Genomic DNA, 14,517 nt, shown 5'->3' with positions numbered 1-14,517 from the left:
TATTTTCATTTTGAAAGAAAGATAAAAGAAATCATTCGTGTCTTAATTCTTACATTTGGTTGCAATTCGCAATCGGTAATTTTAAATATAATTCTTTCCGCTCCATTATCTGCGTTTCTCACTTTTTGCAGGTTTTCTCTTATTTGTAGAGGTAATATTTTATCATTCATATACGAATTATCACCGTTTGCATTATTCATCGATGTTTTCTCGAGCGTTACTCGGATGAATTGCGTCATGGAATTCGTTTTTAATAATCACTTAATAGAAGTGACAGATATAGACGGCGGATAGTAGGAGAGCATATGTGTATATAAGAAGAGATCGCGCGCTCGATCATATTTTGACACATAAGTATTGGACGCATTTGAACGTGAGCCGCATTTTCTCTTGCGACGAATCTTTGTGAGACTTTCTTGTATAGGACGGTCGATCGAGTTCATCGGAATATCGTGCTGTGTTTCTTATTAAAATGCAACTGGAGAACGAAGTACAAATATCCCAAATGGTGAGTTATCTGTAATAAAAAAAGGTTTTTTGCATAAAATAATTAAATTTAAATAGTTTTTTATTTATTAAAATCAAATTTTTATTTTTATATGGAAATTAAACTCTACATTTTAAGTAAATAATAAATGAATTATTGTCATTCATTTATTTGTCCGACGTTTCTGAACAATCAGTTTAATGTATGAACTGCCTGTGTTGAGATTGTATCAGAAAAATTAAATTGATAGAAATAATTATTACATCTTTAATCTTATTAGTCGTTCTTTGCAAATTTTATATAGTTCTCATGATTCTAAAATATAAATACGAGATAGATAACGTATAATGCATCGCATTGTGGTAAACGAACAAATAATTAACGATTACTGAATACTGTTCTGTTGTAATGTTTCTATAATGTTGCTGTAACATTTTTCATGAAATATTATAAGAAGAAACAGAGAGAAAGAGAGATAGAAAGTGAGAGTTATATGCTCTTACAATGTCTCTACAATATTATGTTGCAAGATTATAATATTGCTGCAATGTAATTGAAATGTTCCGTGCTGTATAAATTAAGATATCAGAAATATCATCTTTTTTTATTTGCTTTTTTTAATGAGCTATCATAAAATTGCATGTTTCTTCGCGAATAAAGCTTTAAAGAGAGCAACTAATTTACATAATTTTAAATTAATTTTAGATAAACTTTAAGAGAGAATTTTTCACTTTATAATTATATAAACAAAAACACATTAAACAACATTAAACACTCTTATTAGCTAATACAACAGATAATTGCAAATAATTGATAAATTGCAAATAATAGATAGATAACAATAAATGACAATTTTTGCCGATATTATATATCGTCAATTGTAAGCAAGTATTTGCATAAACTCTATTTCAGAAGCGCTATACATGTTACCGACAATTATCGGTGTCTTTGCGCAGGTAAAAAACACATAACGACACCGACAATCGTCGGTAGCATGTACAGAATAGCGCTCCTGATAAAGATTACACACGTGTGTGTGTGTGTGTGTGTGTGTTTGTGTGTATGTATGTGTAAACAATATTAATTAAACCTTACATACACAAATATTGAAAAATTTTACTTTTATTCCTACATTATCAAATATTAATGCTTGTACAGCTGCAAGTAACAAAGCTACAGAATAATTTTTATATTACTGTAATGAATCTAATTGAGTCGGTACACGAGATAATGTTTTAGTTATTATACTAATATTATTTCCAAAGCGAGCAGGGATATAAGTTATAATATCTCGTGTAAGCAATGGAATTTTCCTAATATGCTTGTTAATAACCATCTAATAGTAAGATGGTTTCGTATGCTTTTATTATCACCAAGTGTTTAGCGTATCTAGGCCTCAAATGTGATAATTTCTTTTCTAAATTTGAGTTTTGTTTGTTCGGTGTGAACATTATTATTGTTATTAACATCAACACAAGATGAAAATTGAGCACAGTTTAGGCGTTACATAGGAATGTGAATATGTAAAATACAGTAGAGTCTCATTAATTTTGGCCTTTTAGAATGATAGAAACGGAAAATTTAAGGTCCCAAGTTTAAGGAAACTTTATTGCATGAGAGATATAGCTTATTTTATAATGTTTATATATATTCGAAACCCTAAATTCCAAAAATTATATGATTGATACGCGCGCATTCTTCTTTCTTTCTTTATCTATCATATATTATCAGTATGTTGCATATTATCAGTATATATAGTAAGTATATGATATGCATCAGTAATGTACGCGTGATAGATATAGGATATCCCGAAAATCGAGGACAATAAGATTAGAGGATGAAAGTTCGAGAAAAATAAAGTAATAAAAGCATATGCCATTTTTTATTTCAAGAAATAGTTTTTGAAATATAAAGATTTAATGTTGGCCAATTTCAGACTATATTTAAGATAATCGCGTATTTGTGTGTCGCGTGTACGCTAGTATTAGTGACGTTTATGATTCACGAATAATTTTGAAATTTACAGTATCTTCATTTAGATGATTGCGCGGTTGGATAATGTCTCATTCTATTTTTTTCTCAACCTGTGTTATCATTTATTACCAGCTTAAGCATACCAATTAATTTATTAAAAAGATAAATATGATATGATACTTTTATTATACTGTTGTCACTGATATTGAATCTTATAAACTGGTTACTTATGGGCCAATTTTGTATGTGAGTACATTCTGATAACAAATAATATTTTTCGATATCTGTGTAAGTTTCTTGTCGATATTCTCATCGAGGTATTTAAAACCTACTAATTTTATAGTGTTTTGCTCAATTATATATTCTTTGATTTTTAAGGAGATAGAAAATTCGACGGTCGTAACAATACCAAAGAAAACAATGAGAGATAAAAACAGAAACCTTGACATCACCTACGGCATCGACGATATACCGCCATGGTATCTATGTTTATTTATGTCACTGCAGGTATAAGCATATATTTAAACTTTAACTAAATTTTAATATGTAAGTATTAAAAACATGTTTTAAACAAAAAAAACAATATTTTGTTTTCTTTTTAAACATCGTTTTTATCAATCTTAATTTTTATTATTACTTTTAATATACATATACATACAGTATATGGAGGAGGGTTCATTTACGGACCCATGTTCATAGGAAAAAAAGTCTTATTTTGACCTCTAGAATATGCTCCTAAAGTTTAGTGCATCATTTCAGATACACCCTGTATATATATATAAAAAAATGTAATTTTTTTAAATTAATGAAACTAGATTTTATAAAAGGATTATTAAAAAGTTTAGATTTATATATATGTATATATGGAAAGAAAAGTTACAAAAATTGGAAAATGTCCGTAAAAAAAGCGTCTGTATTGTTCTAGTATTTGATTATATATATTCTACGTATATTATATTTTATATGAGATATATTACTTAATAATATACTCTACAGCATTACTTAACTATGATCGGCGCTATCGTTTCTATCCCTTTCATTTTAACGCCAGCTCTTTGCATGGCCGAGGATGATCCTGCGAGAAGTCATATTATTTCTACGATGATCTTTGTCACCGGTTTGGTGACATTTCTTCAGACTACTGTAGGATGTAGGTATGTACAATCATTATCATACAAGACAAAATATAAAATTGACTGTTGCAAAATGATCTGATTATATACTAATTATTACAGCTCACATAATAATAAAATTTTATATTGATTGATCTTATTTGAGAAATACTGATAAAAATACCGTAAAATTTATGTGAAAAAAACGGATTTTTGCAATAGGTTGCCATTGGTACAGGGTGGTACCATATCATTTTTAGTACCGACTCTAGCGATATTGAACCTGCCGCAGTGGCAGTGCCCCGTGCCGGAAGTCTTAAATCAGATGTCCCACGAGAATCGGACTGAGCTGTGGCAAATTCGAATGAGAGAATTGTCGGGCGCCATTGCTGTTTCCGCTCTATTCCAAGTAATAATCGGATTTGGAGGTGACTTGAATTGCCAAATCTATCATGTACATAATTTTTTCTTTTTTTTAACGTGATACATTAAAATTGCGTGCTTAGGTATCGTCGGATATTTGCTGAAATTTATAACCCCGTTGACAATAGTGCCGACAGTTTCGTTAGTTGGACTGTCTTTGTTCGAAAATGCAGCGGATGCCGCGTCTCAGCACTGGGGTATCGCAGCTGGGTAATGTCTCTCATAATTTACGAAAAAGCTTGAGAACACTTTATATAAACTATTACTGTGATAATATCCAATATTGAAAATCTCTTGCATATATTTTTAGAACAATAATACTGCTAACGACATGCTCTCAAATAATGATTAACGTGCCATTTCCGTTTCCAATGTATCGTAAAGGCCAAGGATTCCAAATTATTTGGTTTGAACTATTTAAACTTTTTCCGGTAAATACAAAGCAAAAAAGATCCTGTGAATTCTGCAGTGATAACATGAATCATCGTGATATAGATGATGACATTAATCTTATGACTTTATTTTTTTTGCTGTAAAAAAATATATATATACATACGTACATATTATATAAACCTAAGGAAAATTTTGTATCCAATCAAAATTGTATAAGATGAAGAATTCACGTATATGTCACGTATATTTAAATTGTACTGATGAACTATAAATAATAATTTTTTGCATTCGTAGATTTTATTAACAATAATTATCATGTGGATAATTTGCACTATACTAACGGTGACCGATATGCTACCATACGGTCATCCTGCCAGGTCCGATAGTAAATTAAAAATAATAAGCGACTCACCATGGTTTCGAGTACCGTATCCTGGACAGTGGGGCATGCCCACTGTAACGTTATCAGGGGTACTCGGTATGCTAGCGGGAGTATTAGCATGCACGGTCGAGTCTATCAGTTACTATCCAACTACCGCGAAAATGTGCGGTAAGTATATTCGCTTTAGAGCCACAATTTTATATATATATAATAATTATTAACAATATATAATATAATAATTATTAACAAGAAATACATTTCAGTGAAAATGCGCGTATATTAAAACGTGATCTAATAAAATTTATTGCGTAATTTCTAGGAGCACCGCCGCCGCCGATTCACGCGATCAATCGTGGTATCGGTATGGAAGGCCTCGGTACAATATTGGCCGGACTTTGGGGTAGCGGTAACGGTACGAATACATTCGGCGAGAACGTCGGCACGATAGGTAAAAGACAATTTTATTTTAAGCGAATTTTCCGTCGACCTAAATCGGTAAAAAAATATAAACTGTAACGGTAACTGTAACTGTAAGCAAATCAACATTTTTTATTTGTTTACTGCTTACGTTTTATAATCATATATTTGAGAATTGATTTTTATTTATTTATAATCGTAAATCATATAATATTATCATTTAATATAATATTTGGGGAAATAATTAGGAGTTACCAAAGTTGGTAGTCGCAGAGTAATACAATGGGCGTGTATCTTGATGATCCTACAAGGTGTAATCAGCAAGTTTGGTGCGGTGTTTATCATAATTCCCGAACCGATAATAGGCGGAATATTTTGCGTAATGTTTGGGATGATTTGTGCTTTTGGTAAGTTTTTATATATGTGCGTGTGTGTATATTTAAACCATTAAAAAGAGCCAGTACTTATACATAAAGTTAAAATATTTAGATAAATAATTCAAAGCTTGCTGTTTTTAAATCTATTGTTTCTCTTTTTTATATTTTATTATTTCTAATCTAATTCCTCGTTAGGTCTGTCGGCATTGCAATATATAAATCTCAATTCTTCGAGAAATCTGTTCATCTTGGGCTTGTCCATGTTTTTCCCTCTGGTGAGTACATTCTCGGGATTGCAACTGATTATTATCGATTTCCACTATTCATATACGCATTAACTTACATATACATATACATATATATTTGCATATATTTGCATATATATTTTTTTTCCTTATTTATGCATAAACGTTTTTGCTTATGTAATTTTGTGGGCGTATATATTAGATAATAAATATGGATAAATGATATCTTGATCCGATCATTTTCAGGTTCTATCGAAATGGTTGATCAAATATCCAGATATAATACAAACAGGAAGCGCTATAATAGATAGTGTATTAACTGTACTGCTCAGCACCACTATTCTGGTGGGTGGTGCTTTAGGTTGTTTTTTGGATAATATTATTCCAGGTATGTTATTTATAATGAAATGGAAATAATGACTTTCTAACAAATATATTATTTATTTATTTATTTAACATTAAAAGGTAATGCAAAAGAACGTGGATTAGAGGATTGGGCGAAGGAAATGGAATTGACGGATCGCACGGTTGATAAAAAAGCTGACGGAATGTCTAACATCGAATACGTCCGGAGCACATACGATTTTCCGTTTGGAATGAACTTGCTAAGAAGGTATTATAATATAAATTTTATTTTTGTATGCGCATCTTTGCGCGTAGATAATAATAATAGTTAATATCTTTCAGGTGGAAATGGACATCTTATGTGCCATTTTTACCCACATACAAAAGATTATAAATCCCAGATAGCACAAAAAGGTCAAAAGATCTCTAAGATGTTTAAAAAACATTAAAGCGTTTTTTAGAGAGATATTTTATTTATATATTTTGGAATATGTGTCATTTTGTCAGGATTTTTGTAATCGAAAATATGTAATAATAAAAAAGACAAATATATAACATCATAATGTTATAAGAAATTTTCCATGATACATGTATGTATATTCAAATTTCAAGAAAAGGGAAAAAAAGCGTCAAGTTTATATTTGTTTAAAATATTTTGTTGTATGAAAAATATTGCTTTTTAATATATATTTTACTGTTAAAATCTGGTTTTACACCTACAAAAATAATTATATCAAAAAATTGCATGAAATAATAAAGGTAAATATCCGCAAATTCTTGTCTCATCTCAGGAGACTTTGCTCTGGACTCTTGCACGTGGGAGCATGGAACGCGCCATTGTCATGCGTGGCAAGAAGCGACGCGTCGCGATGACGCGATAGCCAATCGGTTTACAGTTCGTCCGTAAGAGCGTGAGGTTGATTCTGTGTGCAAGAGCCCTTCTGTATTTTATATGTCTACGGTGTAGACCGACAAAAATTATGAAATAAAAACAATGTGTGAAGTGATATATAAATTAACAGTGTTATAAATTATTGTTTATTATTGTTTAAAAACTGATTTTTATAATTTTTTCAAGCGAGAAATCTCTAAACAATGGCTGCTTCTACTGATGTTGCTACAGTATGTACATTATATGTCAGTTGACTTATACAAATAGCAAGATATAATCTTAAAAAATCAGAATAGTTTAAAAATCTTTAAAATGAACACAAATTACATTAATTGTAAAATATATCAATTATGTTCCTCAAATATAATATTATGTACATATTAATTATTTATCGAAAAGAAATTGTTTAACCCTTATAAGTAATACTTAAGTAATATTTAATAGTATCTATAATTATGATGAAATCAATATATAATAGATTTTACTATATTATTTTTTAGATCAGAGCTCAGAAATATTTAAATGAACCATTGATAGAACGATGCAAAAATCTAGCTATGTTGATAGATGAGTCGAGTACCACTGAACTGCAGCTTGTCTTTCCTCTATTGATAGACTCCTTATTTGGAATAGTAGATAATATTGGATGGAATTTGCACAGTATTACACTGAAGAAGAATCCACATGAATATGAAGCACTGTGCAACTTTCTTAGCCCACAAGGACCAATGTTTTCTTTATGTTACAAATTGCTTCCAGACTGTTATTTAAAGTACAATTTTCCAATATCATATCTTCCAGTATGTCTAAAAATTAAATTTATGCTGCATATATATATATATATATTGTTTTATATTTATTGCAGCTATGAACTTAATTGTTTCATGTTTTAGTCAAAAATACGCTCCATGTTGGAAGAAGCGGTAATATCGCCATTTTATCTCGATAAAATTAGAGATGATCAAGGAACACGTGTTCCTTCAGCTTTATTTATGAGTATCCTTTACCAAAAACTATATAGTTATTATGAAGTTTAACTGCTAATTAAAATTATGTATAATAATAATGCCTGCTAAAATCAAAGGAATGCTTAGTAATGTCTCGATTCTTTACGTCATAGTGTTTTCGGTTTATTCTTTGCTTAATGTATTTTATGCTTTATTAACATTGATTTTTCCTTAATGCAGATATATATATCCCTTTGAATATTATATTTTTCATTTTGCATATCATCTAACCAATCCCTGGTTGCAACTGCAACAGCCAGAAAATATATGGATGAATTGGGAAACAGTTTATGTTCAATTAGCACATAATTATTTGTATCATTTCCTTCCAAAAGATAATTCTACTGTTTTACCAATGATTGGACCATATATCAAAAAAACTCCACCAAGAAAATTAACTCAGTCACCAGAATTCAGAAGGTATGGGAACTTAATTTATTTTATATCGAGAAATAAGTTGTGTAAATTCAAGTAGTAAATACATCTTATTTATATGTCTTAAATCCCAATCAGAGATTGTCATAAATTGCAAACTCCAAGACTTCTGAGAGCGTCCATATTATCACCAGGAACGACAAGCTCTGGATCAGGTGTACCGCAACAACAGTACCTACCGCTAGTATGGAGAAGCGAGACTGTAGTGCAAGTTTTTCTTGATTTTTGGTTAGAATATACAGAGGACGAGCAATTGACTTCTCGTGTGAATACGACTCAGTTGAATACATCTTATTTAACTTCAATACCGCGGCGAGTAAGTTTTCTGTGCACAATAAACAATAAGCTACAGTATATGAAAAAACAAATATTTCCGCAGAATAAAAATATGAATAATTTTTATTATCTTATTGTTAAATATATTTGATTGTAGCTTCTAATTTCAGCATAGCATACATTCTGGTGAACATGTACGCCTTGTAAGAGCGTTTATAAAAACGCTGCATGAATTCACGAATAGTGCAACAGGTGACAAGAGTGCTATGGATGAATTGAAGAGGTATTAAGATATTTTATAATATATTCACATAGTATACATATACATATATATACACATTTTATAATAATATTTTATATTGTATATATATAATTTCTTCTCACAATTAATATTATTATTTTATCTTTACTTGCCAGAATAATTCTTCCTTCAGTTCAAGGAAAAATATATACATTTCTACGAAAAGCAATATATCATTGGCCATTGGACAGTTCATTTAGATTAATACTGGAAGCTTGGTTGAGTTTTATTCAACCATGGAGATATGTTCCTGAAATATCGTATACTAAAGAAGGGTAGATATATTTAATGTCAATACTGTCAAAGTACTATTGCTAATATTTGCACTTTAATATTTTCAGTAAAGCAGAGGAAGAAGAAAGAGGTAAAATTCATGACACTGGAAGATGGATTTCTTTTGTTGCCAATAATTTATTAGCGTATACGGCTGTATTTCAACAGTTGCTTCCAAGATTTATGAGAACTGATCTAGTAGCACCTAAAAATGCACTAATGTTATTCAGAGTTACAAAGGCATGTACATTTTTTTTTTGACAGAATAAACTATTTTCTTGCCAGAATAATTCTTCCTTCAGTTCAAGGAAAAATATATACATTTCTACGAAAAGCAATATATCATTGGCCATTGGACAGTTCATTTAGATTAATACTGGAAGCTTGGTTGAGTTTTATTCAACCATGGAGATATGTTCCTGAAATATCGTATACTAAAGAAGGGTAGATATATTTAATGTCAATACTGTCAAAGTACTATTGCTAATATTTGCACTTTAATATTTTCAGTAAAGCAGAGGAAGAAGAAAGAGGTAAAATTCATGACACTGGAAGATGGATTTCTTTTGTTGCCAATAATTTATTAGCGTATACGGCTGTATTTCAACAGTTGCTTCCAAGATTTATGAGAACTGATCTAGTAGCACCTAAAAATGCACTAATGTTATTCAGAGTTACAAAGGCATGTACATTTTTTTTTTTGACAGAATAAACTATTTTCTTATGCTTGATATATTTGTTATGAAAATATATTTTGCCATTTTCTATTCTATAGGTATTTTCGCAACCACATTTAGCAAAAATGATATGTGAAGTAGAAAGTTGCATGGATGAAGGCCTAAGTAAAAGCCGATTAACTACCAATCAATGGACATCGATTGTTAGGCAACAGATTCTCGAGCTGGAAGGTCCAACGTATCAATATGTACCTATGTTTTCGTCAGCTATCACTTTACAGGTATTTTCCATTTTTCGTACATCTCTGGATATCTATTGATTATTAGTCTGAAATTGATTTAGATTAAATTAGATACTAATTTGACACTAAATCAGTGATTATTATTATTGACTATTAGTTTTTTTAGATTTTGTGTTACGATTTTCTTTATAGGTTGTATGGTTTTTAAGTACCATTAAGCAAGCGCATTTAACGGCGACTAGTTTGGTTGAAGCTTTGGAAAACAGAAGAAGAGGAAAGCGTTTTTTGCTGTCTTTATTGGAATTTATTAATGGCGAGGATTATTCTTCAGATGACATTAGCATAGAAGAACGACGACGCGTCCCTCTACTCTTGGCTACCGCTCAGCAGCAGCTGATAGATATATTTCAAGTAACTAGATTTTTCTTATACTTATAACACGAATCGCACATCTATATTAGCGTGAATACCATACATACAATCGCGATTATTGCAGATCAAACTCGAAGACATTCCACAAGTTGCTATAGTGGCAGATCAAGAATATCACGATAGTATTCTATCAACTTCTTTTTGTCATCAATCGCAGGTGAAATATTATCTATGATCTTTTTAGTAAAATATGTTTTATCAAAACTTTTCACTTGATTAGAAAAAGATATGATTAACTTTTAGACGGAGTCTAGCCTTGACTCAAGTAGACCGGGTACTTTCGTACCGCTGCAAGAAGATAGACAAACGTGCCGATATATCGAGTATATGGGTGATCCAGAGCTACAACCGATTCGATCGAACGAATGTGCTTTTTTAGTTAGAAATTTCTACAAATTATGCTGCTACATCAATCTTAAGGTATTATATATATGTATCTGTAATGTACAATCAATTGTTGTTCGTCAATCTAACAACTCACGATTTGCAGTATCGTCGTGAGATCATTGCACTGTACAATAGACGGAGCTTCTTTGGTAGTATTTTTCGGCAATTGATCGCACCACCTGTCACGGTCATGAAATTACCAAAACGTACGCCTAACGGATTTATCCATGGTTGCGAGGAACGACTGCCACCTCGACTAAGTTTACGATCCTTAGCTAATTACACATTTCTCGTCAGTGTGTTATGCGGGATATTTCTCGTGTGGCTTATCGAGTATGTAATTCCATGAGTTCTTTATAATTTGTCACTCATTGAAATACATTTATGTTATAATTTTGGTATTATTCTATGCCTTTACAACGTTTTCTTTTACAGTTATAGTCCTTTCAAGTTCCTGGGATTTGCACTTTGGGTGTGGATTATGTACGTAATCATACGTGGCACGTTGCATCATTGTTTTCCATCTGATGCAAGTTCTTTCAGACCAAATGCAACTGCGTTTTCCATTAGCCGATAATATTTTAAATTTTTTAAATGACCAATAAGATACAATTCTGTGTAAGTTGTTTTAGATGATATATTTACGAATATGTATAATAATTTTTGATATATAACTTTATATATTTGGTTTACCATATATAATATTCTTGCAATAAGCGATACATTAATATCTGTTAGCGATTATATATGTGTGCAGATGTGTAGATGTGTCTAGATATGTATATGTGTGTGTGTGTATATATATACTGACTAATATAACAATATTAGCAAATATTAACTCATTAATTGCTTTATACGTATCAAAAATAGAGAAAGCGCGAAAACAATTATTGTCGTGATCTGCTTTGATCATCGTCGCGATCTGAACGAGCTTAATCAACATAATGCATACACCGAGAAAATGAAGTTGCATTTGTCTCATTAGACAAATTGAATTCGAAAATTGACGCAAGTCGTCGATCGATAAAGCTTTAAGTGCACGTAAAAAAAATTAAAAATCTACACAACACCGATACGATGCGCCAAGAACAGCCGCGATCAATTCTTCTCTCTAATCATTGTAAAACAACTCACTTTCGAAAGGTTAAATTAATTATGTGCATGAAGAAAGTTTATATACAATTAAATATAAATATATATAATTATATATAAAAAATACGCGTCTTTCCTAGTAAAACATCTTTATCACTTCCGCAGTAAGTAAAGCTCGCGTTACTTTCCACGCGCTTTTTGTTCCTGCTTCGTTAAACTTCTGCTCATTTAAACATATTTACGGACTTTACTTATATATGTAAGAGTGTTTGAGTGCACAACAATGTTTGAGTGCATTTATTTACGCGTGATATGTTTAAATACCATATCCCCATTCTCGATTCCAAATTGATCTACAAAATTAAAATTAAAAATAATTAAATTAAAATTAAATGTATTGCGTAATTAAATATATATTTTAGGAATTTAAAGAAAAATAAATATAATATAATTTGGGCAATTATTGCGAAAAGCTTACACGCGATTGGAAGTACGGCACTAAATTTAACAATAAGTCTTATCTTCCAGCGCGAAGCATTAGTCGTATTAAACCATTAGATACTCGGCAGTATATTCAAGGGTGTGTTTACATGGTCGATGTAACACGAACACGACCCATTTTCGATTTAGATCGCGTTCATCGAGAAGCTGCTACTCGTGGCGTGCGCGCGCGAAAGAAAGAGAGAAACCATTTAGTTTCGCAGCGCAATTAGAGATCCTTTATGCAATGTCAAGCGCTCTGTTATACGCCAGTTACGGACAATGAACATATAAGAATTATCACGAATGGACTCGTTCACCGTTCGTTAAAGCCACCAGCAGCAAATGGGAGTGCCCAAGTTGAACAGTTCTCCGATGTTTTTTCAGACGCCGCGCGTCTGGAGCAATGGCTCCGCAAATTTATCGTACCACACTGATTGTCGACGATTAATCTCGATTCTATCGAACAAGTGCGATTGTATTCTATGTTTGATGAACACATTGTGGATAACAGAAGTTAAGTTTATTTTTTAATCTGAATTATCTTCTTTTTTTTAAGCATTTTTAAAAGATTTCAAAAAATATAAATATAAGATAAATTGACACATCAAAGAAAATGAAAATATTAAAAATGAAAGGATAACAAATATTTGAGATGTTCTGTTGCTTCACAATTTGGTAAAAAACGTGTTGGCAATGTGGCAAAATAAGAGCTCGTGAAATATTCACACATTGATATTCGCGGTTAAGAAGAGTGATGTTCGTCGCAACCATATATATAATTTAAAAAAATAAACTTTGGTGGATCGTAGATTTCACCAAGAGAATCAATTTTTATCAAGAAACTAGTGTCCTTCGACGCATCTTTGAAGAACTACGCATCCCTGTTCGGATCGCCTGTGATTCTATTTTGCTTTTTTTGTTGTTTTTTCTTTAAATTTTATTTAAAGGACATGGATTAGTATTGTCAAACGTTATGCGCAATACTGTCACGCGACAGTATGGTTGCCTACCTCACAAGCGGTTCGAAGAGAGATGCATAACTCCTTAAAGATGCGTCAGAAGACACGGGTTTCTTGATAAAAATTGATTCTCTTGATGAAATCTACGATCCACCAAAGCTTATCCCATGGGTCCTGAAACATCCTGTATAATATATTTCCAATAATGTTTGTAAGCCACTACTCTTAGTCGTGTGTACTTACATTATAATTATTTATAAAAAATATACCAACAAAATGTTTGTATTTGCCATAAACGATAAAAAAATATTAAAAATAATACATATATAAGAAATAATATATATATATTTTGAAAACATAATTTAATTGCTCCCTTTCTTTCTCTTGTTTATATTTATCTTAATACAAAACAATTGTAAGCGCAAGTGCCTTAAATATGGTTACTGCTTGTTAAAAAGGATTAATAATAATGTATAGATTTATACGAAATGAGAAATAAGTTTCTGAACTTATTTTTTTTCTTGAATCGCTAATACATTTATTTTATTTATTTATTTTATATTTATATTTTTTATTTAATTTATAGCATTGTACTTTTAAAATATATAATCATTTATTTCTCATTTATATGTTATTGATATTACACTTATTACTGTTAATATAGCTGAAATCATTAGATACATATCTTTCTTTTTCTTATAAAAGTTATTTTAAACTGTAATGTAAATTAATTAATTACTTTGGTTTACCATATATAATATTCTTGCAATAAGCGATACATTAATATCTGTTAGCGATTATATATGTGTGCAGATGTGTAGATGTGTCTAGATATATGTAGATGATGTATATGTGTGTGTGTGTATATATATACTAACTAATATAAATGTGTGTATATATAAAACT

General features: G+C 30.8%; 2 protein-coding genes across 4 annotated transcripts; both read left to right on the top strand.

Moving 5' to 3' along the window:
* The first annotated feature begins 293 nt into the window (after positions 1 to 293).
* LOC115236154 (solute carrier family 23 member 1) lies at positions 294 to 6,712 on the top strand. Of its 3 annotated transcripts, XM_029808410.1 has the most exons (14): positions 294 to 508; positions 2,514 to 2,707; positions 2,840 to 2,968; positions 3,458 to 3,615; positions 3,796 to 4,001; positions 4,080 to 4,206; positions 4,307 to 4,427; positions 4,684 to 4,939; positions 5,091 to 5,219; positions 5,437 to 5,595; positions 5,761 to 5,840; positions 6,057 to 6,198; positions 6,276 to 6,423; positions 6,498 to 6,710. In XM_029808410.1, exons 3-14 carry the CDS (start codon positions 2,882 to 2,884, stop codon positions 6,547 to 6,549), a joined length of 1,665 nt encoding a protein of 554 aa, XP_029664270.1. In that variant the 5' UTR covers positions 294 to 508; positions 2,514 to 2,707; positions 2,840 to 2,881; the 3' UTR covers positions 6,550 to 6,710. The 3 variants fall into 3 exon arrangements, with proteins under 3 accessions (XP_029664270.1, XP_029664269.1, XP_029664271.1); XM_029808409.1 differs by lacking the exon at positions 2,514 to 2,707 and having other exon boundaries at positions 6,498 to 6,712; XM_029808411.1 differs by lacking the exons at positions 294 to 508; positions 2,514 to 2,707 and having other exon boundaries at positions 2,716 to 2,940.
* A 319-nt stretch (positions 6,713 to 7,031) lies between these two features.
* Positions 7,032 to 11,755, top strand: LOC115236155 (sphingomyelin phosphodiesterase 4). The gene is made up of 14 exons (XM_029808412.1): positions 7,032 to 7,277; positions 7,548 to 7,847; positions 7,941 to 8,043; positions 8,243 to 8,474; positions 8,568 to 8,805; positions 8,936 to 9,048; positions 9,183 to 9,341; positions 9,408 to 9,579; positions 10,115 to 10,297; positions 10,451 to 10,669; positions 10,755 to 10,847; positions 10,934 to 11,110; positions 11,181 to 11,410; positions 11,513 to 11,755. Exons 1-14 carry the CDS (start codon positions 7,251 to 7,253, stop codon positions 11,652 to 11,654), a joined length of 2,388 nt encoding a protein of 795 aa, XP_029664272.1. The 5' UTR covers positions 7,032 to 7,250; the 3' UTR covers positions 11,655 to 11,755.
* The last annotated feature ends 2,762 nt before the right edge of the window (positions 11,756 to 14,517 follow it).

Source organism: Formica exsecta, unplaced genomic scaffold, assembly GCF_003651465.1.
Source record: "Formica exsecta isolate Colony F162 unplaced genomic scaffold, ASM365146v1 scaffold245, whole genome shotgun sequence".
Taxonomy (NCBI): Eukaryota; Metazoa; Arthropoda; class Insecta; order Hymenoptera; family Formicidae; genus Formica; species Formica exsecta.
The sequence above is the reverse complement of the archived record's forward strand: the minus strand, read 5'-3'. Positions and strand labels throughout refer to the sequence as shown.